This window comes from Cricetulus griseus, chromosome 4, assembly GCF_003668045.3.
Source record: "Cricetulus griseus strain 17A/GY chromosome 4, alternate assembly CriGri-PICRH-1.0, whole genome shotgun sequence".
NCBI lineage: Eukaryota > Metazoa > Chordata > Mammalia > Rodentia > Cricetidae > Cricetulus > Cricetulus griseus.
The window spans coordinates 6,946,103-6,970,212 of NC_048597.1; the positions used below are offsets into that span (position 1 = coordinate 6,946,103).

At 48.1% G+C, this 24,110-nt stretch overlaps 1 protein-coding gene across 2 annotated transcripts in view; it reads left to right on the forward strand.

Moving 5' to 3' along the window:
* The window catches only part of Urb1 (URB1 ribosome biogenesis homolog), a 57,019-nt gene that overhangs the window by 13,841 nt on the left and 19,068 nt on the right, over window positions 1–24,110 (forward strand). For both annotated transcript variants that reach the window (XM_035444324.1, XM_027415571.1), the window contains exons 9-25: window positions 2,015–2,210; window positions 2,876–3,013; window positions 6,331–6,504; window positions 7,237–7,366; window positions 7,982–8,098; window positions 9,182–9,297; window positions 9,510–9,629; window positions 10,869–10,985; window positions 11,594–11,732; window positions 12,406–12,576; window positions 13,511–13,704; window positions 15,144–15,362; window positions 16,296–16,475; window positions 16,902–17,751; window positions 18,246–18,444; window positions 19,642–19,828; window positions 21,571–21,629. In XM_035444324.1, coding sequence (XP_035300215.1) covers window positions 2,015–2,210; window positions 2,876–3,013; window positions 6,331–6,504; window positions 7,237–7,366; window positions 7,982–8,098; window positions 9,182–9,297; window positions 9,510–9,629; window positions 10,869–10,985; window positions 11,594–11,732; window positions 12,406–12,576; window positions 13,511–13,704; window positions 15,144–15,362; window positions 16,296–16,475; window positions 16,902–17,751; window positions 18,246–18,444; window positions 19,642–19,828; window positions 21,571–21,629 — 3,306 coding nt within the window. The remainder of the gene's footprint in view (window positions 1–2,014; window positions 2,211–2,875; window positions 3,014–6,330; window positions 6,505–7,236; window positions 7,367–7,981; window positions 8,099–9,181; window positions 9,298–9,509; window positions 9,630–10,868; window positions 10,986–11,593; window positions 11,733–12,405; window positions 12,577–13,510; window positions 13,705–15,143; window positions 15,363–16,295; window positions 16,476–16,901; window positions 17,752–18,245; window positions 18,445–19,641; window positions 19,829–21,570; window positions 21,630–24,110) is intronic.

Below are 24,110 nucleotides of genomic sequence, written 5' to 3' on the forward strand. Positions count from 1 at the left end.
TTATAGTCAGATAACTATATGCCTTTGCTTTTTTTCTGTAACAAGGCAAGCTATCAATCTGCTTCACCTTTATGCATAAGTGAAAAATGAGTGTGTTTCCTAGTCCTTAGTGATTTATTTCCTCCTCTTGGCTGCATAGCGTCTCTGTTATGAATTCAGGCTGGGTGTGGTAGCATGCTCCTTTAATCCTAGCATTTGGGAGGCATGGGCAGTTGGATCTCGGTGAGTTCAAACCCAGTCATAGTGAATTCCAGGACAGAAAGAGCCTCAAACAAACAAACACAAAAGAATTCAGTTCCTTGTAACGTGGAGTGACTGTAGAGACTTAATTAATTTTAATTAATTCCTTCAACATGGTAGCATGGTGGGAAGATCTTCTGCATGTGTATTTGTTTTGAGATTATTTTGATTTAATTTACTACATTTCCTTTACTTTTTAATGTTTTATGTTTTTATTTTCTTTGGAATGCTGGGAATCAAACCTAGGGCATTAAGCACTCTGACCAAGTGCTCTACCCCTGAGTTGTATCCCTAGTCCTAAATTTTAAAAAACTTAATAGTTGGTGGTGCACGCCTTTAATCCCAGCACTCGGGAGGCAGAGGCAGGCGGATCTCTGTGAGTTCGAGGCCAGCCTGGTCTCCAGAGCGAGTGCCAGGATAGGCTCCAAAGCTACACAGAGAAACCCTGTCTTGAAAACAAACAAACAAACAAAAAAAACCCAAGAAACTTAATAGTAGCTATTTTTCTCATCAAAATGAACTAATTTTCCTGTTAAAATGCACCTTAAAGGATTTTAGAATCCAGTACAATGTTACAACTGTTAGAAACCCCTTATACACCCCTAAGCATTTCCCCTCTATTACTGTTCCCCTGCAAAAAGCCATAGTTAATGTGGGATTTTTGAAACTATTGGCAAATAATTAGTTTTTATTTAGAGGTTGGGCAACAAACACTCTGCAGGTTGGAAATGGAAAGAACTGAAGAATTGAAAGCAAAGTACCCCAGCAGTCATGGGACTCATCCCGTCATTTCTTCTGGTCCCCACACAAATGTCACAACTTCAGGGAAGCTTACCCTGGTATCCCTTGCTCACATAACCTCTCTTGTCACTGTCATCTTGCCTGGCCAAGGCTTCTGTGGCATTTCACCACCATGTACAGTTATTCCTCTGTTGATAGTCTGATTGGTGAGAAATGGTCAGAGCAGAGGCTGGTCATTGCTAGGATGGTGGCTGCTATCCACTGAGCGGTCAGCAGACAAAGTGTCAGCGTGGAACAGGGGTGCCATCTTTTTCTGTGAGGTTCGGATAGCGTACAAAGCTTGGCAGGCCAGTCTCTGACTACCCAGCACTGCCGTGTGACACGGAAGTGTCCATAGGTGAAGACAAATGCAGTAGCTGTTAAGGAAGACTTTAAAGATAGGTGGTAGGCCTTAATATGGCAACCCTGTTGAGCCGCTGGATTAATACGCAGATGACAAAGCCAGGGTCCATCTGGATGCTCAAACTACTCAGGCTCAAGCAGATGTGAAAAATAGTTTTTTCTTACAGCTTTGGGCAGGTAAAGCCTGGAGCCCTGGAGCTTCGGCTATAGAGATCCTAGGATTGGTGCTTCCTGTATGAGGCTTAATGTCATCAGACCTTTTTCTGCTTGCCTTTGTTTGTTGGCCAGGCTGGTCCAGAGCTTTCACACTTAAAATGATCTTCCCACTTCGGCCTCTTGAGCAATGGTGTTTCAGGAGTGTGTTGTCATGCCCGGCCTTACTCTCATCTTCATCTCATGCTTGAAGACACTTTGCTTATTTGGGGACACCATGCTTTTTCCCCATGGGATTCCTCCCCTGCTGCTCCAAAGCCCTTTATTGGCCCCTGTAGGCCAAGGCATACCCCATTGGGTGCCCTGGAGAAAATGTACTCGCTGTCATGTGACTGCTGTGTCCCTGAGAGGACTTCAGTGCTCATTGTATTTGAACTTGTCCAGCTCACCTCTCTTATCTTTTCCCTGTTCCTAACAGGGGAGGCAACCTGACGCTTCTGCACTTCTTGTTGAGTTTGAAAACTGCAGCTGGGGATGAGCTGGTGGCCACTCTGGTAGTGAACATTCTGAGGGTGTGCCCAGACCTGCTGACCAAATACTTCAAGGAAGTCACATTCTCCTTTCTCCCAAGAGTGAAGTCCACGTGGCTGAACAATGTGAAGCTGCTGAATAAGGTACAGAGCACAGCAGGCTGTTAGCCGGGCAGGGCAGGCGCATGCTGGTCTTCTGGGGTGTGCAGTGCAGCCCTGCCTCAGGGGTAAGGGTTACTTGAGACCATGGGCTTGGGGGCCTTGTCCTCTGGTAGCATTGGCTTTTCATGGAGCTGGATTTGGAATTCTCCCTTTTGACTCAGTTGAGCTCATTTCTGATCCTTGGGAGTCACAAGCTAGGCTGGCTTGAGTCCTTATGATGTGGCTTGTTTACCTTGTATGTGGCTGGTAATCCCCCTGAGGTCCAGTTTTGACACCATGAACACATTTGTATGTTAAGTATCTCTGTCTGAAGGGTTTTCATGGAACTTTAAAAGGACAGTGTGGGTATCTGGGCAGTGGTGGTGCACACCTTTAATCCCAGGACTTGGGGCCAGAAGCAGTTAGATCTCTGTGAGTTCAAAGCCAGCCTGGTTTACAGAGTGAGTTCCAGGACAGCCAGGATGACATACAGAGGAACCCTTTCTCTAAAAGGATGGTGTGGTTTGTCAGGCTCCTGTCAAGTGCAGGGACTGGCACAGGAAGCCTTGTTAGCTCTAGTGGTTTGTGTAGTGATGAATGAGTGGGTTTGGGGGTACTTAACAGTTACACTTCCATCAATAACCCAGTCTCTTTCTTCCCTTTCTTAGATCTATGAGGCCCAGCCAGAGATTTCCCGAGCCTTTTGGACCAGAGAGTTTATCCCCTTGCCCAGGCTCCTGGCAATGGTGATGGTGACCACAGTGCCTCTGGTGTGCAACAAGATCATGTTCACTCAGGCATTAAATGTAAGTCACAGGGATAGAGAGATGGGTCAGTGATTAAGAGCACTGGCTGCTCTTAAGTTTGGTCCCAACACAGGTTGACTCACAACCATCTGTGACTCCAGTTTTAGGGGATCTGATGCCTTCTGGGCTCAGCTGGCACTTCACACATGTGGTGCACAGATAGACATACATGCAGGCAAAACACACATAAAACAATAAAAAATTTAAAATGTAAAAACAAAGGTAAGTCTCTCTCTCTCTCTCTCTCTCTCTCTCTCTCTCTCTCTCTCTCTCTCTCTCCCTCTCTCTCTCTCTCTCTCTCACATATACACAAACACATACACAATCAACCAGTGCTCTCTTGCAGAGACCTCTGTTGTGTGGGGTTAGCATTCCTTCCAGAGTTGACTAGCATGGTGTCCTCATCTCTGCTTCAGCATACTTGGGGACCCCATCCCTCCACATTTGTGTAGTCCTGTGTGGGTGTGGGAAAATGTTAGAGGAAGGGAAGTTTCTGCAGGAGAACTTCACTATTTCAGAATATCTGGAAACAGTGGGGCCAAAACTTTCAGCCAATCTCTTATTTATTTCAAGGACCTTTTGGACCAGGTGTTAAGATTTCTGGGGAACAAATGATACTTAAATTTCACATCATTACTTAGTGGCTAAGAGCAATTGCTTTTCTTCCAGAGGAAGTTTGGTTGCCAGCACCCACGTTGGGCAGCTTACATCTGCCTGTAACTACAGCTCCAGGGCACCTGACTCCTTCTGGCCTCTGCAAGTACCTGCATTCATGTGCCCATACTTACAGACAGACACACGTGCACATAAGTAAAATAAACTTCCAAAATTCACATTTTTACTTATGTCTGGTGTAGGTTCCCCATTTCCCATCAGAAGCAGTATTCTGAGGGCTCCTATGTTTTTACCACATTGTCCTCGTTTGACACCTGGTACTGGACTCTGGCAGCCTGGTGTCCACTGGCAGTGTTGGCACTCAGAGCCGTCTCCAGGTGGTTATTGACACGAGGAGGAATGGGGTCAGCCGTGGTGCTCTGCATAGGTGTGTGTTGGCCTCAGGTTGATGGGGCAGTGACTGTAAAGTCACTTGAGAAAGTTGTGTCAACTCCTGAGACTGCGGTGAATCCTTGGATGCCACATCCAGGGTTCGTGCTGAGTGTGTACAGTGTGTGAGGCGAGACAGCCTGTGTGGGACTGGGCAGAAAGGCCTCTGTTCTCTTTGACAAATCATCTGCAAATTAGGTCCCGTCTGTTTTGTGGAGAGATTAACATTTCCCAAGGGGCATCATGAAAATGGGAAAGAGCTCAGTGGATGCACCTCCTTGGAGGCCTCCTTTGCACCTCTCCCCAGCCATGATCCTGCCGCCAGATGAAAAGCAGCCTTTTCCTCCCAGCATCAGGGGTTGTATCTCTGGAGAGGTGTCCTGTCTCCTGGCCTGAGTGGCTTAGGAGTGACTGAGAGCACAGTCATCTCTCCTGGTGGCAGTCATTCTGTGCAGGCTCAGGACCATTGAGCACAGCCTTGTTGACTGTGCCCACATGCCCTTCCCAAACGCTGAGGCTTTGTCCATGTTGTGAGTGCATTGTTGCGAAAGGCTTCTAAGGGCTGCAGTTAGTTGTTGTTTGTGTTTTGCTTGCTGTGCTTTCCTCTGATAAAGTCAGAATGAGGAGTGTTTGTTTGTAGAAATGGGAAATGAGAAGGGTTTGGCAGCAGGATTCCAAGTCCTGGGTTAGTTCTCTGTTCCCTGCACTATGGACATTTGGGAACCCTTTTTTAAGGCCTGCCTTTGAAGGGGTCCCAGCTATGGAGCCATTGCTGGGTGTAAAACATGTGTCTGACCCTAAGTGTACAGCATTTGCTTAAAACTGAACTACTGGAAGGTACTAGGCCATCATGGTTAATAAGTCAGAAGGCCTTTTGTGTTCTATTGTAAATCTCTACTCTTCCAGCCACAGCTCCAAGCACCCTAACATGGATGGGACCACCTGGGGTCCTGGGAAGGTGCACATTCTGCTAGACTTGGTGGAGGGCCAGGAACTCTACTCCTATGTGCCAGGAGACCAGCAGCACACTGCCCCCTGTCAGGGCCTGGGACAATTCCTTTTTTTTTTTTTTTAATTTAATTTTAAAAAAAAAACTTATTTATTATGTATACAACATTCTGCTTCCATGTATATCTGCACACCAGAAGAGGGCACCAGGGATGGTTGTGAGCCACCATGTGGTTGCTGGGAATTGAACTCAGGACCCTTGGAAGAGCAGTCGGTGCTCTTAACCTCTGAGCCATATCTCTCCAGCCCGGGCCCATTCCTTTTTGATGTTACCATTATGGGTCCTTGAGCACTACTCAGTCTCTGAGGTCATTGAGAACCTTGACACCCTTCTTGGTTGTCCTCTAACTGCAAGAGAACACTGGCTGTCAGAGTCTGTATGGGGGTTGGTTGCTTTTGTTGTTACTCCATCTTGTGTTACCAGCACCTTAAATTGTGTACTGTGTACTACTTTAGAGGCTCAAAGTCCAAGATTGAGTGACCTCATGTGTTTAGGCTTTAGTAAGGTCCCACTTACTGTGTCACAAACAACAGTGGATGAACAAAAAGAAGAGTGCTTGCAGAAATGAGGTGGGAACACATAGTGAGAAAGGAAGCCGGAGACCGGGAATGGGCTTGGTTTTCTTTGTTTTTGTGTTGGTCAGGATGACCTTCAACTCATGGTGGTTCTTCTCGGTCTCCGTTAGCGTGCACCATTAGCATGGTGGTTCCCCTCAGTCTTCGTTAGCATGTGCCATTAACATGGTGGTTCCCAGTTAGCGTGCACCTTTGCCCTGGCTCAGTTTTGTTCTTGTCATAACAACACCTTCTTTTAGGAATCAACTCTGTCATGAGAGCTGGGTTAATTCATAACTGAAGCCTACCTCCTAAAGGTTATGACACCTCTCAGCAGAACCTCTGGGGGACAGATATTATCCAAGCCATCACAGATGCTTAGTTATCACAAAGGTGGGCTTCATCATGAGCAGTCTCACATGTTTTCTTTCTGTCTCCTTCATGTGAGTGCTTCTTGTGGATGCCAGGTAGCTGCTGGCACTGAAGACAATCTGTCCTGGCCGAGTGGTTGTCAGAGAATGCTTACCGAGAAGTACAGGCACCTTCAGGAATTGCTTTCCTGGTGACTGCCGCAGTCAGAGTAGATGTCTACGGGGAAGGTCCCCAGATCACCTCTTCTAAGTGTAGAGTCTAGCCATCTCCTATGCCTTTTGCCAAACCCAGGTGTCACCTAGAGACATTTATGGGTTTCATTCTCTTTTTCTTCCCAGTTGGACAGCATACCTGTGAAACAGTCGGCCTTATCCCTGATTTCAGTCATTTTGAAGAGAGCATTGAAAACAGTTGACCACTGTCTGGATAAAGAGGCCTGGCAGGACTCAGGCGTGTACACAGCTGAGGTGATGGAAGAATTTGTCCAGCTCTTCAGAGAAGCCTTGGGTAAGGTAGGTGCAGGCCTGGGTCTGAGTTTTCCCTGCAGACTCCTTCCCCAGAGACAGGAGAGAGAGAAAGGGCTGAGAACATGGGACAGGAACAAGGGACGTGTCGTCCTAGCTGCTGGATAGTAGCAGCCAGTGCAGGAGCAGCTGACGCAATGTTGGCCTATGCAGCTCACTGAGAGTAGGTCCTTGAGTGAGCTACGGGTCGGACATGCACTTGGGTTTGCATAGCAACAGTGGGCTCTGGTTCTGTTGGGACCTGTGGCTCTTTTGTGGCTGCACCATGCCTCTTCCCCCTGCCTGTAAGTGCACGCATACTGGCGGTACTGTGGCTTGAGTAAAAAGTGAACAGAAGGTGGGTGGAGGGACCCTGCTTTCCCCCATGGCTAATTCTGCTAGTAAAGTATGACTTGTACCCACTGCCCTGCAGGGCAGAGCACCCAGGTGATAGCAGCTTGGCCACTTACTAGAGCTGTTCCCAGCAAGAGTTCTCCACTGTCTAGTCTGGGTGGAAGAGTGAGTGCAGTTGTAGGATACACTGCAGAAGCAAGCTTCCAGGCATGAACCTGCTCTCGTCCACCCTCGAGCTTGGGTACACCACACTTGCATCATACACGTTGGCGCCTCCTCCCTCCCTGGCTGTGGTTTGCTTTTTCCCTGTTAGTGCATTCAGTGCAATGATTTCTTTCCGTGTTTCAAGTGACTGGTTTTTACTCTTCACTTCTCTTTCTCACTTAGATTTTGCCAGATCTCAACACGGTTATTTGGGTCTGGCAGTCATTTAAAAAACAAGAGATCCAGCAGGACCATGGGAAAGGGAAGAAGAGCAATAGCAAGACTTCTGCTGCCTCTAAGGCTGCCCAGCATGGTGAGAGCTTCAGCTACTTCTGCTCTTGGCCGGGGGTGGCTCCTAAGAGGACCCTCAAGTAGTTCTGTGTCAAGTCCCCTCTGGCTATGAAGAGATTTGGTCCCCTTTTTTGTTTAGGGGAAGCATTAGGTGGAATTGTGGATTGAATTGTATCTGTTAGAAATACATTGAGTCTTTATGTCAGTACCATGTCTCTGAAGACTTGACCACTGGTGCTGTGAGAATGGGTAAGGAGGCCTCTGGTGCTGTTCAGAGTGGTCAGCTATGAGCCACTCTTGTGTTACAATTTGGTGTTGGCAGGTGTGGTTTTTCCTTATTTACATCTTAATTGGTTCTTATAGCAGCGTCACAGGGCAGTGCTTGCTGTGTATCGTTCAGATGAGGACAGGAAAGCCCAGAGACGGCAGCCTTGACCTGACCAGGCTGCAGCAGTGAAGTGGGCTTGTGGAACATTATCAACGCTGTGACCACATTGGTCCTTAAATCTAGTTACTGCACTTTCTGTAGCCTGAGTGTTAGCATGCGGTTGGCTAGGGCATATAGCATGAATGTTCACTTGATCAGGGACAAAGAGGGAGTATTTGTCCTGACATAAGCTGTTTCCCTTTGATGCAGACGATGCCGAAACTATTCTTCTGAAAGCTGCTCTGCTCCAGGTCATATGCCTCTACCAACAGGTTGTTCCCCACATGGTCATGCAGTACAACTTTGACTTCAGCAAACTCCTAAAAGGTGGGTCTTAAGGGACTGCAGGCAGGCTGCCTCTGTGGAGTGGAGATAAAGGACACTCCAGTGAACTAGAGCAGAGTCTAGGAACTGAGACTTGGGAAGGTGTGGTGGGCAGTTTACCAGCCCATGTGATCCACCACCATTACTTATTTGTACACTATTTCTATTGATGCTGGGTCCCCTTAAGCACACATTAAGTGAGCCCTTAGGATAGCTGTGAGCGTAGACAAGGGAAAGCAAAGCAACCTGAGTGAGCTGCTCAGGGCTATCCCCAAGAGATGCTTACTCCCAGGCAGGGGTGCGTGGGCAGCAGAAAGGAGATCCCTGTAGAGGGGACATACCACCCTGTTTGTGCAGAGGCACATTGGGTGTAGTTACCTCATGATTTACCTCACTGAGGTTCAGACCACCTTGTATAAGAGTGTCATCATGCTTGTCTGCACGTGGGTCCTTGATGGTCTCGTTTGCCTGATAAAATTGACTTTATGATTGGGCCTACAGAAGATGACTTGTAAAAATGCCATTCTTGGAATTTATGTTATTGAAATGATATTTTTGACACTTGTAATTAGCGTTTTCATTATCAAGAGTGAAAAGTCGTCTTTCCCATGAGAATATGAAACTTACAGAGATGTGGCCACATAGACTTGGTTGGCAACTACATCCTTCCCAAGCAAGGGAGGAATCAAGAGACCAGGGTCCAGGCTCAGGCCCAGTGGTCATAGTCTCCACAAAATACTTACTGCCTGGATGATAGATAGGGCCCATGCCCTGCATGGAGTAAACCATGGGTGTTGTAACCACACTTGGAGGCAGTGTGGTGCGGTGTGGTGACTCCAGTTGTAGGATAGGTAGGAATTGGCTGAGGGCCAGACAAGGGATGTTTTAGGCATGTAGAATTTGAACTTCTGTTAAAAGAATTTGACTCAGCGTCGGGTGGGATGTTTCTCACAGCCTGGGCCCTCGCAGGAACACATGGCCCTCGCGCATGGAACACAGAGAGAGAGCAGACTATGCCCTTGTTTTTCTCCTCTGGGTCAGAGTGTCAGCTCTGGGTGACCGTGCTTTCCCGACCTCTGTCTGCAGGCATCGTCTCTGAGCAGGGCCCTCTTCCCGAGCAGGTCCCTCCCATTTTGCAGCACCACATGCTCAAGGTGGCCCTGGAACTGCCTGCTAACAAGTTTATGTGGCTAAAGGCACAGGTAGGCAGTGGAGTTTCTAGTCTTCTGCTACCCATTGGCTGGGCTGGCTTTTCCCTCCATCCTTTCACATGTGGTTCTTGTCAGTTAACACATTTGAAAATAAAGCACATCTCCTTTGTTCTGTCCTGGGCATGTAGTCACAGGTTTGCTCAGCAAGTAGTGGCCCCTGTTAATGGTGCATCTTAACAGTCTGAGATAATGTCCAAACTTAGGAAGGCCCCGATGCAGAAATCATTGGAGGAGAACGCTCGGTTTTTTACCTATTGATGAAGATGTTTGTGAATAGTAGCCATTTACAGCTCAAGTCATCCACTAAACTTCTGATTATTAAGGTTAGTATCTTGTAATCTTTCTCATCTGACAAGTACGTACACAGCTTTCCTTATGGTGGGTGATTGAGAATGTTGTGGAGTACAGTAGACTTTTGAAGGCTTTTATTTATTTTATTACTATGTTTCTATTGTGTGTGTGTGTGTATGTATGCACCAGAAAGATGAAGTATGAAGCAGTCAGTCAGTCACAGCTCGCACAGTATGGGCTCTACACATACTCTGTTCGCATGGAAACTGTCTCAGCTGTGCCTTGTCCCTCACTCTCACACTGGACCTTCTCTGGGCCTGTCCACTTCTTGACCTTGCCCATCATGTACAATTCTGGTGTCTCCAAAGTCAGTGTGCAGGAGTGAGGACTTGGCTCTCTTCCCTTTTTTCTTGCAATGGCACTCTCCCAGAGTCAGTTTACCAGCCAGTCACCATAACACACACCTGTAGTCAGACTCCATGGGTTTGAGGCCAGATTTCCACCATGTCTCAGAAGTGCTAACAGTGGGGGTCAGTTAGCCCGGATGTTACTTTGCAGTTTTCTTTGAAAGGCCGATGGTTTTGCTGCATTTTGAGCTTCTTGTCTGAGCTGCTTGAAGACCACCCTGTTTGAGTCCCTGCCCCTCACCACACTTCGGTTTTCCTACCGACCATTTAGCTGTGAACTCCACCCCAGCCAGGTGTCATGACCAATAACTGCAGGGTGGAATTGACAGTCACCGGGAGTTTGGTGCACACTGGTGCAGGGCCCTGTACCACAAGAGCACTTAGCCCGAGTCTCCTGCAGCAGCTAGCCATTAGGGTAATTGTTTATTTGGCAAATTGAGATCTTGCCTTACACCAAGCTCTACCCTGTTAGGAATGGTATCCTTGCCTGGGCTTGGAGTTCCCTCAGGCTAAGGGTTGAGACACTGTGAGGGGTCATTACACATACTTAACTGCTCTTTGGGAAAATCCAGATAATAAACCAGTTCCCTAAGAACCACCTGGTCCATTCTCCTTATCACAGGCTGAGGAATGGAAGGGCATTATACAGCAGTGAGAAAGGAACCATGTTGTCCCCAACAGGGTGTGGAGTGCTCTCTTTGCCCGGTGTCCTCAGCAGTGGCAGCTCACCCTAGGAGAACAGCTTGTAGAGTACACCTGAGTGTGCCGCACGCAGCCCTCTGAAGTCCAGCACATTGGTGTGAAAATTGCATCTGCACAGAAAGCAGGTTTGTTCTGACATTTGCATGGCTTTGCTGCCAACAGATTCTTCGGGACACAGGTGTGTTCGAACACACGTGGAAAGAGTTGGAGCTGTGGCTGGAGCACCTGGATTGCACTGCAGAAGAGCACAAGGAAACTGTTATCCAGTTCCTGGAGCGGGTGAGTGCTTAGCTCCATGGAACAGAGTGTGTGTGCTCTGGGGCAGTGGCTCGGTTACAGTGAGGCTTTCGTGGTGCACTCATGCCAGAAGGCTCCTGCTGTGCCTCACTTCTCAATCTTGCTGACACTGAGAGCCCACTCAGTGTTAGCATCTGAAATAGCGGTATACTACTGCATGCTTCTTGATCTCATTTGGGACGTTTGTTTTGTGAAGGACTAAGGCTATCCAAAAAGTCAAGTTCAAAGCAGTAGAATAAAAGTGTAAAACAAAAAGCTTTAAAAATCTTTTCAGTAAAATTATATTATTATTCTTTTTTGTTTGTTTGCTTTTTGGTGGTTTTTTTTGTTTTTTGAGACAGGGTTTCTCTGTGTAGCTTTGGAGCCTATCCTGGAGACCAGGCTGGCCTGGAACTCACAGAGATCCGCCTGCCTCTGCCTCCCAAGTGCTGGGATTAAAGGTGTGTGCCGCCAATGCCCGGTGTTATATTACTATTCTTAATAAGGGCACTTAACATTTTCTTCTTTCCCTTAGTTTTGGTCAAGGACATTTTGGGCTTTTTTCTCTTTGTCACCATTTGATTGTCTTCACCCGCCTCTTTTATGTTCAGATTTTACTGACACTGGTGGTAAGTCCTTACTCGTACACGGACAAGGCTTCTGAGTTTGTTCAGGAAGCCAGCACCCTGCAGGCCGCCGTGGGGAAGCAAGACACAGATGATGCCAGCATTCCTATCTCCCACATCGATGGTAGGTGCCGTGCCCAGAGTCTCCCTGTGCTCAGTGTCAAGCTACAGTATCCAGTTAGACAGGACAAGATGTGAGGCTTTGGGCAGAGTGCAGACAGCCCACTTCCCTGTGTGAGAGATGATCCTTACACTGTGCTGTGTATAGAGAACTTACCTCCTGGGCGTTTCCGTTTGTGTGTTGTCTACTGTGTACTGGCACTGTTAAGCTCTTTATAGATCTCACGAAAACCTCATAACGGCTCTAAAGTGAGGAGTGTATTGCTGTCCTCCTTTTATGTGTAGTTAAAAGACCTGGGGGCAGAGAGGCCAAGTCACTTTGGCTCTCACAGTTACTTCCTAGCTACTTCAAGATTTGAACCTAAATTCCTAAGTGCTGGTCTGTGCTGTGGCCCTCTCAAGTGTCAGCTCGCTTGTCTGAACATCTGAGGTAATTAATGATCCTGGGCTTCAGTTACTGCCTTAGCTGGGTACCTGTACTAGTCAAATGCCTTAAAAACTTGCAGGCAGCATCTTCATCTGTGAAGCCCTAGGAAGCGTTTTCCCCTGAGAAGAGTTTGAAAACTTTTGTTTTTTTCTTTTTGTAACTATTCTCTTGCCTCTTCCTGTCTTGGGCTGTTTACAGTGGGATCTTGTGGTGGCTCCTTCATAAACTCCCCTCTCCTCTTGCGTCTCAGATGTGCTGGACATGGTGGATGTCCTAGTGGAAGGCAGCGAGGGCCTGGATGAGGACATCGGATTCTTGTTAAATGAAGACATGATTCTGCTCACCTTCCCCTTCAGTGCTCTGGTCCCTGCAGCTCTGGAAGCCAGGAATAAGCTGCTCCTTGGGACAGAAAGTAAAGCAGGTGCCTATGTATAGTCGAGGTATCTAGGGAGGTTGGGGTTGGGGTACCAGGGGCTAAAAGTATGAAGAGCCAACAACAGTCAGATTCCCCAGAGTGATGGACCCTCAGCCTGGAGCTCAGAGCCCATGGATGGATGTGCAGGTGCCATGGCTGCTGGGGAAGCCGTCCTTGGAGGACGAGTCTGGAAGAGTGTGCTCACATGGCTCCATGGAAACAGCTGCTACTCCAAGGATTCCTTGGGGCTACTCAGTCCTGCTTTCAGGATAGGGATGAATCTTGACCATTTGTTGTGCTTAGTCCTGAGAGCACTCACAGATGATAGGAGTCCGGAGTACCGAGCCTTTACCATAACACATGAGCCCCCCAGGGCAATGGCTTGAGAGTAAAACTCTGTTTCCTGACCTTGTCATAGGCCAGTACAGGCCAGGTGACTCTCCTGGTGGCTGTCTTTCAGGAGGTGACCCAGGGATATAGGCTGTTCTCATCTTATAGATATGCCATCTGAGAGCATGGTATCTAGGATTGCTGGGGAAGGTGATGCTGGTCATCCCAGAGTACCTGATAAAGTGGGGGGTGCTGCACCTGGAGAGTTGCCTGGGTGGCATTTGTTCCCACCTTACCTGTGTGTCAAGGCAGAGGATGGGACAGGAGAGCCACCAGTCCTGGGCCCAGGTGGCTTTGGTTGAGCTATACGTATGCCTGAATCTCCACTTGCAGGCCTGAGATCCTGATGTCAGACCATGTGCTCTCTCTCTATTGAACTGGAGCCAGGGACACTGTAGGAGCCTGCACCTTCCCATGTGGGCATCTGATCCTTCGTGGAGCTGGCATTCAGTTTTCCTGAATCTGATGTCTATGTGGAAGGTGGTGTGTCTGTGTCAGTATGTCATAGAAGCCATCTATTCCCTAACCCTGCCCACCAATTCTTTTGCAGGGGAAAGCATCATGGCGTATCTGATTGCGGTGCTGACTGACCTTCTCCATACCCAGAGGGACCCCCTAGCTCTGTGTCTTATGCTCCAGTCTTATGACAAGTTTGAGCCTGCCAACCTGCTCTGCTGTCAGCAGCTTGCCCAGTTTCACAGATACTACAGCCTCTGGATTCCTGAGCAGGCCCAGGAGGTCTTGGTGAGCTGCACTCACTGTTCCTCCCCGGTGTTTCTTCTTGATGCTATAGCTGGATGTGCAGCTGTGTGGTTCAGATGCTGTACAGTTCAGAGTGAGAGCTTAACCTTCCCATTGCCTCTGCTTAAGAGGCGTGCCCCCTTCCCGCTCAGCTCAGTGAGTGTGGTAGCTCCCTAAGGATGATAACTTCATCGCTGTTCAGCTTAGGACAAGAAGTGGCCTCTTTCCCTTTCCCTTACCAAGTGAGGGGGAGTGGTTGTCTCGCTGTCTTCTGTAGACCGTAGTGTGCTCCGCTAGCAGACCTTCCCCCCAATAATCCCATGAGTTCCTCACTAAAACTGGGAGAGTAACTGGGGTGATGGAGGGAGGATTCTTGCTGTGATGCTCTGTGTGTAAACTAACTGGGATTTGTCTGGATTCACTCCATTTCAGCTGTGCTTAAGAACGCAGGTGACCTAGGGCCTTTTTTCTTGTGATGGTACCCATGTTGATGTGTGCCATGTGTATTTTAAACCACTCGATCCACCACTTCTGAGAGGTGCTCAAGACTCTCATAACCTTTTTATACACATTCGGAGCCTGCAGTGCAGAGAACTTCCACCACTAGATAGAGGATTTGATCAGTCTTGTTCCAGAGCTGATGTCCAGACATCATTGTATCTTCCTCTGCACAGAGGCCTGGCTCCCACCAGTCAGCAGGCAGTTGAGTTCAGAGCCGCTCCTTCTGTGGTCCAGTGTTGGTGCCCATCCTCTGTTGAGTGGATCGCAGCCAGATTCACCCTCATGGTGCTTATTGAAACCTGCCTGCCAGCCAGGCCCTGACCATAGTGTGACCCAGCTAGCGGGTATGGACTGGGATCTTGAGAATCGATCGGCCTTTGTCATATTGTCCCAAGGAATGCTGCTGCTATGCTGGTCCTCAGCCCGTGCTTTGAGAACCACTGAGTATCCGTACACAGTGGCTTTGAGCTCAGTATCTGCTAAGTCCCGTGGGTGGTTATATGTGAATAATTTCTGTTTGGACCAGGACTGCTCTGGATCCTTCCTTTCCTTCTACCCATTTTCCAGTCCTTTTGACAAGATTCTCGGGGTACGCAGGTAGCTTGCAGCAGGGCTTTGCTTTGGGTGGTACTTATCCTAGTTTCCAGTGATTTGTCCTGGTAACAGCAGTGATCAAATCCCATTTTTTGTGGCAGTCAGCTCCTCAGGAAAAGGTCCATTCATACTGCGTGCTAGGTGTTCTGCACTCTGTTGGCAGGCATGCTCCAGGTGGACCTTAGGCTGTTAGTATTGGGGTTGGGTTTCCTTGAATGTGGTGCTACACTGGACCAAATGTTTAGTGTGAAATGCCCTTCATTACACATTACCCAGTTGTCACCGGTGTGTGCAACTTTTGCTTCTGAGGTAATTTGTTTTCCATTCTGTGCCTTTTGATCCCTCAGCCACTGCAGGTGCCCAACAGCTCTGCACCCCATGTCCCGCCATCATCATCTTGCTTTTCCACCCTGCTGCAAGCATCCTATGAGAGCCACACACTTGGGGACAAGAACATTCAGACACAGCTGCTAGCTGCCGTCCCGTGTCTAGCTCTGCAGCAGGTACTGCGCGCAGCCACACAGGTGCTGCTGTACCTCAGGAGCACTGTGGAGAGCTTCAGCCAGGTCAGTGCCTCTCTTCCTCTTCCTCCTCCTCCTCTTCCTCCTCCTCCTCCTCCTCCTCCTCCTCCTCCTCCTCCTCCTCCTCCTCCCAGCTCTCCACCTACAGAGAGTGGGCGCTTCTCTGAGTTGGTACCACAGTGGTCACGCAGAGACAGAAATCCTGATAGAGCACGTGGCAGACCCCAGCTCTGGAACCTGGGTTCTTGACTCTGCTGCTCCTGTGCTGGGCCCCTCTCCTCGAGCAGTGGTGCAGAGACAGCACTGGCTCATCTGTCTGGGCCAGTGTGTGTTCTCAGGACAGGGTCCCTAGTAGGTAGCAGCATAGCCAGGCCTGCTTTTTCATGGTTTGTGAGTCTAGTAGCTTGCTGTTGAACTTTCTGCTCATGGGCTGTGTAGCTCTTAGGCTTTGTTGTTGACTTCTTCCCCTTAATTAAAAAAAGATCACACTTAATACATTTATTCATTTACTTATGTTCATGTGTGTGTGTGTTTGTTTTATTTATGTGCACGTGCGGGAGTGTGCCTGTGGAGGCTAGAGAACAGAGTGTAGGAATTGACTTTCTCCTTTGACGGTGTGGGTTCTGGGGATTGAACTCAGGTCCTCACACTTGGTACCCGCCGAACCATCATTCCCTTTATTTTAGCCATAGCTAACATTTGTATTTCACTAAGGTTTGGGAAGACAAATCTTCTTTATCCCATGCTCCCCTACATAGTGAGTATATGTACAAGTGTGTTCTTATGTACAGCTTGGCTAATCTGGGTAAGAATGGTGACAGGAGATTGCCTTACAGTCCTAGAGAAGACAGTCTCCCATGTGAGAGGCCTCTGGAAACCCTGTCCCTCCAGTCTCCTGCTGATTCCATAGGGCCAGGCAGTCAGCACTCTGCAGGCTTGTCAGCCATTCTTTGTCCAATTGTCATGTGTCTCTTACAGCTGGGCAAAAGTGTGGGCCCAAGCCTTCTGCAGCTCCTCCTGGATCTCCTTAAGCACCTGGTTGTCCACGCTGAGCAGCTGGATGCCCAGAACCAGCAGAAGGCAGAGGCCGCCCGTGCTGAGTCTGATCTCTTTTTGGACATGGAGTGTGTTGCTTCACTTGAGTTGGCCACTGACAAGGTACCACCACCACAGCCTGTTGTCCTTTGCCCACAAGTTCCAGGTACTGGCTGTCATTTCTGAGTTTAAAAATGTGTTCACTCTAGGAGAATATGAAGTGTAGAAAACTATGGCTGAGATGATGTAACCCCTGCCCAGGGATAACAGCTTAATATGGGTTCTGTCCTTCCAATCACGCCTTTATAGCCTTGTCAGCCAACAGCTCTTATTTGTACCTATACCCTGGGGGTCAAGGTGAGGGTCAAGTAGCTGTGTCCTGTGCTGACTGGGAGCCTTCTGTAGCACATGTATGTGGCAGGATGCTGCAAGTTTGTCTGAGAGTGGCATCAAACTTGGGGCTAAGATAGAGCAGATTTCCCTGAGAACACAAAATGCTTGCAGGGAGCTGTGTTACACATAAAGTGTGCCCCTGCCCTTGCTTTTCAGACAGTAGAGGAGGTGCTGGTGGCCGTCCTTAAGCATCCCACACTGGAGAGCTGGTTTCTAGCCCTGGAGCGGAAAGCCGTGCCTCCACACACACTCAGCCCTGTCCTTGTGAAGCTCCTAGCGGCCCACCTGAGTGCAGGCGTCCTTCAGCTGCTGGTGGCATGTTCCCCAATTCTCCATAAACTGGGTCACTTGGGCCTCCTGGCAAAGTACTCAGAAGCCATCACCCAAAGTGTGTTGAGAGAGCTGCGCACCAGGACTGTCAACTCTGCCACAACACCCAAGACCCTGCCTCAGCTGGAGGCCCTGCGGGAGCTGTATCCATACATGGAAAGTGTCCAGATCCGAGAGGTCACCCTGGCCCTGCTGAGCCTACCAGAGGCCCACCTGCTGACCCAGCCAGCCACACCGTCTCCAGGAAAGGAAAAACAACTGAGCAGTCTTGGGAAGACCCTGGTGCAGCTGCTGGCAAGCAGCCCCCAGGATCAGCTGCAGAGCAGTGAGCTCCTCTGGTGGGCCGAGTATGTTCGAGGCCTGGGGGCTCTGCTCCCCTCTCTGGCTGAGCATGAGCTGGACGCTGTGTTCCTTCAGACTCTGCAGAGAGACCCTGTGCTGGCCCCTGTGGTCCCAGTTGACCTACTTGAGTACTGCCTAGTCCGACGGACAAAGGCATCCCTGGGTATTGCCAGCCTGCTTCTGCAACACAGCAGCACCCACCTACTGAAGTTTGAGCTATGGTGTGGGCAGCCTGGTGTGGGGCTCTTGCAGGAGCACCTGGATGACTTCCTCCCCCTTATCCATGTGTATCTCCAGCATAGGACACAAGGATGCTTCACGAGGCCAACAGGAGGTATGGAAAGAGCTCGGAGTTTCTTAAACTTAAACCCTGTCAGTTCTGGGGCATGGTACAGTTCTACTCCTCCTTATTGTAATCTCTTTAGGCTCAACGTCTCAATATCCTGTCTTGAGGTGTAGCCCCAGGTGCCTATCCATTCCTGATTACAAGAGCAGGCTAGGGCGGGCAGTAATTGGGAGTGGTCTGGCTGTTTGTGATTGAGGGCTAAGCCATCCTGTGACCCATTACACTGTCCTTTTCCTCAGGGAAGTGGTTGGTGAGTTCATACTGAGTCCAAGCAGTATGAGTCCAGTTATCCCCATGCTAAGCCTCGTCTGTCCCCAATCACCTCCAGCTTGATCATTTATAGTAAACATAAAAGTGATTCCCTTATTGCTTTGTACTGTGTGAGTGACAGGTGCTTCCTAAAGGGAGGTTTCCCACAGGCCACCACTTCTCCATTGGTGCCTTGCGTTGTGCACAGTGACCTCTGCTTTGTGTCTGTCTAGTGTGCTCTGCTGTCACTCCTGTCTTGAAGGCCCTATGGAGAAAAGTGCGACACAGGCTTGTTCATCTTGATGGGCTCTCCAAATATGAGCTCCATCTGGAGTCCCTGGCCCATCTCATTCCATTTGCAAGAACCAAAGACCTCCGTGCTCTCATGGACCATTTACCCAGCTTGCTTCGGACTCTGAGTAGTCACAAGAGGTATGCAAACCAAGTCATTGGATGATTTTTCCCCTTTTTTTTTTGTTGTTGTTATTTCTTTTTTGTTTGTTTTTGTTTTTCAAGACAGGATTTCTCTGTGTAGCTTTGGAGCCTGTCCTGGAACTGTCCTAGACCAGGCTGGCCTCGAACTCACAGAGATCTGCCTGCCTCTGCCTGCCGAGTGCTGGGATTAAAGGCGTGCACCACCAATGCCTGGTGGTTTTTCCCTTATGTCACTCCTCTCTTTGGTATGCATAAAGAAAGTTAATGAAGAGTGTTTTCCTGTTGTGCCAGTAGACGCCACCGCAGTTCCGGCTAGAGTAGCCTTATGGCTGGAGAGGTGCATCTCTGCATGTGGGTGGCTGGGGCTGATGCCCTGAGAGCAGTGTTCTACTAGAGTGGCTTCCCCTAGAAGTTGTTTTGCAGTGTCTAACTTGGGTGAGGTGGTGTCTCCAGAGGGTAGAGGAGACAGAGTGTCACTAAATGCTGTAATAGAATAGCCTTCCAAAGAAAACACCAGGTCCTGTATGTCACTAGTATAGAGGTGGGGGACGCCCTAGTTAAGAATGAATCTGGAGAAGACCAGTGACTCATTGCACTGAACATTTGCTAGTAAAACTGATTAGACAAAGGGGTGTATGTGTGATACACTGCACCATTGCCACCAGGATGAACGAAGAGGTAATTAGAGAGGCAGGAGAAAAGGAGAAGCAAATTGGGTTTTTGTTTTTGTTTGTTTACTTGTTTATTTGGTTTTGGTTTTTTTTTAATTTTCTTTTGGGGCACTGCAGGGGGTGAGGGAAGGATATAGGGGGGCCTGGGAAATGAGCAGAATTAGGGTGCATGATGTGAAATTCCCAAAGAATCAGTAAAGAAATTATGTTTTAAAAAAAAAAGATAATAACTTCCAGCCCAGTAGTCTATACCTAGAGGATCTCTCTCTCTCTTTCTCTCTCTCCCTTTCTCTCCCTTTCTCTCTCTCTCTCTCTCTCTCTCACACACACACACACACACACACACGCGCGCGCGCGCGCGCACACACAAAATGAGTCTGGAGAGACTGTTCTTTCGCTGGTGTGCTGATCCCACTGACAATGTGGTGTTAAGAGTGGCCCCAAGAGTGGGTAGTGTGGGGGACTCTGTACCTTGTAGACAGCCCTTAGCAGTGTAACCCTGCCACCTGGTCTCCTGCTGCAGCTGGATCGTGGCCGACTCTGTCTCAGCAGCCTTGGCAGAGTCAGCAGAAGAGCTGAGTGCCTGGAGGAAGACCCTCCTGGGGTCCTGTATGCAGTGGCTGGTTGTATCCTTCAGTGACAGGGAGCCAGGAGATGAAAACATCCAGGAGCAAGAGAAGCCAATGCTGCTCCGAGTAAGCGAGTTATTGGTAAGTGTCTCTCCTTAGAGATAGATCCTGATTGTGTGCTGAGGGGACATGGAACCAGACAAGCGAGATTCAAAGCTCCATTTCTAGCTGTGTGCATAAATGAAGCCTCATAGGAAATGAAGGGAGCGATGTCTAGAGGCAGAGTAGGGGTGGGAGGGCACTGAATTTACTGAATTTGTAAACCATCCATCTTTTATCAGGAGTGGATGTTGGATTTTATCAGATTTTATTATATATACCATATATAAAGAAACTTACAAGCTGTATTTTCAGACTTAATTTGTTGTGTCATAGATTTGTGAATTTAAAGTAACAGGAACCCAAACATGGTCTAACTTCAGCGGGTTAGTTAAATGATTCTTTACAGATAGGGCAGTGAGAAGTGAGGGTTTGTTTGCTCAGTAGTATTCCATGTATGATGTCTGTCACCCTTTCTGCCAGTCCCATGAAAATGGACATATACTGGGTTTTGTGATCATAAAGGGTTCACACATACCAGCTACAGAAATTGGAGCTGGGGTATGGCTCAGTGGTAGAGTGCTGACTTAGCACCTGTAGGTCCCCACGCTCCATCCACAGTACCCTTCCACCAGCACCAGGAAACCAGCAATGTAAAAACAGGAAAACATGGAGAGGCCGTTCTACCACGTTAGGTGAATATCCTAGAGATGTTATATCTCAGAGTACATGTAATTGAGATAACGCTGAATTGAACCTCTGACATGCCCAGAGAATAAATCTTCTAGATTATTCTGTATCCTGTTAAGGTCAACCCTGACTACCGCAGTCCCCTTGTACATTTGATGAGTTATAACCAGGTGAATCCCTGAAAGAGCAATTGCTGGGGTAGGGAGACAGGGTTTAAGACTGTGGTGAGTCAGAGATGTCCTTAGTGGAGGAACTAAGAGACTCCCTGGGAGTCTTCAAGTCTTTGGCACTTCAGTCTCCATGCCTGGCTGACCTTGGTGGAGGAACTGACATAAGTGAACTTGACTTAACTGTTGCCTCAGGGCCAGCATTGAGCTTCATGTTCCACAGACCTCTTGCCTTTGTACCCTGTTTTCCTGGGTTGGGTGAGAGTGAGTATTTTCCACTGGTTCCTCAGTGAAAGGCTAATTGCAAATCCATCAATGCTGTCTGAAAAGGTAGGGAAGGAAACATAACAGGACCACCTGGGAAATGTCCCTTTGCATGTTTGGTGTTCATGGGTGTGCTAGTAAAATGTCCTACAACCCAAGGGATTGTGGCCTAGTTGACTGAGCTCTTGCTCAGCATGCACAAAACCTTGGGTTCCATCACCAACACTGAATAAAAGCATGGTAGCTCATACCTGTTATCCTAGCACTCAAGAAGTAGGGCAGGATGATTAGAAGTTCAAGGTTATCCAAAGTTAGTTCAAGGCTAGCTCCATGAGACCCTGTCTCAAACAAAGCCCTGTATGGTTTGGGTACTTTGTTTATATTTGCTGCAAATCCAAAATCTGCATGTTAGTCTTTGTTGAAAGATCACTGTGCTGTCTCTCTTCCCACTTAGTGTCAGCAGGAATAGCAGTCGGTGGCTGGAGTAGCTGCAGGGTAGACTGGCGGACTTAGTAGCATAGCAGAGCCTTTTGTAACCCTGATTCAGGAAGTTAGTGAGAAGACTGGAACTGATTCAACTGTTCCCTGAAGACTGCACCCTGGAGCCTCGGTGTGTTCTGCTCGCTAACAGGTTTCTTGTGCGTTTTGCTTGCTTTTTTCTAGCATGCACTTAAAGATGTTGACCCTGGTGACTGGCAGCAGTTTGTGAAGACAGGACTCAAGTAAGTTGATTTGATCTTCGTGGTGCTACTTAAAAAGGTGTGGGGTGTCCCAGCCATGCACGTATGGTTAGCTCGTCATTGGAGTACTGGTCACAGCACAGCTGTCAGCCTTGTCTGTAGAGAAGAAAAACATCTCAAAAACACAAAGGTGGGAACAATGAGATATTACATGTCTGAAATGCAGCACTTGGGAGGAATTTTGCAGTCATCCAGGTTCAAGACCAGCCTGGGCTTTATGAGACTTTATCTCAAGAAACCAAAGCAGTCTGCTGAGATGGCTCAGTGGATAAAGGTGCTTGCTGCCAAGCCAGACAAGCTGAGTTTGGTTCTGGCCCAGGATCACACACACACACACACACACACACACACACACACACACACACACAGTAAGAATGAAATGCAGAGACAATAGCTGCACTCAGACATGATGAGTGTCACAGTTTTCTCTATTAGTCCTAATCAATTCTGTGTTGCCTCTCACCCACCGCATGCACAATTGTCTTCCAAGGCTCTGCTTAGCTAGTGGTTTTGTTTGCTTTATACCACTGAGCTATAGCCCCCAGCCCCTTTATGTGGCAAAGTATATTATATACAGTACAGTATATTGTTGCGTGTGTTTGCTGTTTTGAACATTCATATCACTCTTTGCTTTTCTTTTTACTCATGTTTCTAATTTAAAACATACAGATCAAAAGTTCCATCTTTACATTGTGCAGTGGTTCCCTGCTGGTGATGTCTAGGCTATTCTCTGTGCCCTCTCCACCCTTATGACCCCTGCAATGACTCCCACATGTCAGTGGGTGCATAGTGATACCCATTTTACATGTAGAGCTGGTGGAGGACCTGCTCACTGTTATATCCACGCACTTTGAGAGAGGTTTGTTCCTAGCAGGGGATGTGGGAGAGTTAATGTGACCTCACATTTGCTCTGGTCAGACGCTTTACTTTGGGTGTTCAGAGAATCATGAAGTGATGTATGGTGCCTATAATCTTCATTTCCTGACCATTTGTGACGTAACACCAGAGGCAGTGTCATGCAGAAGAAGTGAAGGATGGTCCAGTTTCCATACTGCCATCAGTATTTGTTCTTCCTTCTTTGTATGTCTGTCTGTCTGTATGTATATATGTCTGTATATATACAGAGTGCTCTGTCTGTGTGTTCCTCTGCTTGCCAGAGGAAAGCATTGGATTCTATTATAGATGGTTGTGAGCTGCCATGTGGTTGCTGGGAATTAAACCCAGGTCCTCTGGAAGAGCAGCCAGTGCTTTAATTACTGAGCCATCTCCACTCTCCAGCCAGCCCCCTCATCATCATTGTCTTCACCTTCTCCTCCTCCTCTTTCTTCTCTCTCTCTTTCCCTCTCTTTCCCTCTCTCTCCCTCTTCTCCCCTCTCTCCCTGCCCTGCTCTTTTGAGACAGAGTCTCACTATTTAGCCCGAGCTCCCTCCAACTCTGAACCCTTTTTCCAAGTGCTAGGATTACAGGTATGCACCACCATAACTCTTTTGTTTCAAAGCTTTTCCTCAGTGTATCCAGGGGAACTGATGCAGCACAGAACTTCCTGTTTTCTTCCTGATAAGTATAGGGACATCCTAATGTTCACATAGAGAGGGCTACAAGAATTTTTCATAGATCTTTCCCTTTAGTAGGTTTTGAAGGGATTTTAGACATAGCTTGGTGTACTTCAAATGGCTAAAGGAACAAGGGAGGCTGACTTAGTATGGTCCACTGCATAGTGCCATCCCCATGCTCGGTTCTTCGCCTGCTGATTCATCTAAACAGAAAGTTCTTTTTGATGTCTGTGCTACAGAGAAAATTGAGCCACATGCCACATAAGTTGGCTTGGTCAAAGATCACCCTATATGTGATGGTGGTCCCTCATGTGGTTATGGAGCTAGTGATGTAGCTGTCTTAGTCTGTGTCGGGCCATTCTGTGATATCTGTATCATGACAGAATTCCCTCATGATGTAGGTTAGTGATCCCTGTTGTTGTGTGATGTTTTACTCTTTTGGCTTCTTTTGAGGAGCCCACCACTCACCTCCCAGATAAATCATACACTGAGGCTTAGTCTGAGTTAGGAATGTCCAGCCTTAGCTTGGCTTGTTTCTTGCCAGCTTTTTTTACTTTTAAATTATTCTGTTTACCTTTTCCCTCTGGGCTTTTATCTTTCTTTCTGGTTTTTTTTTTTTTTTTTTGAGACAGGGTTTCTCTGTGTAGCTTTGGAGCCTATCCTGGCACTCGCTCTGTAGACCAGGCTGGCCTCGAACTCACAGAGATCCACCTGCCTCTGCCTCCCGAGTGCTGGGATTAAAGGCGTGTGCTACCAATTCCCGGCTTCTCTCATTGCTTTTCATCTTTCTTGGTTCTCCTTTTATTTATCCTCGGCCATGCCAGCCCCACCTACCCTTGCTCCTGTTTTGCTATTGGCTGTTGAGCTCCTTGCTAGACCATCGGGTGTTTTAGACAAAGAATCCCAGCTT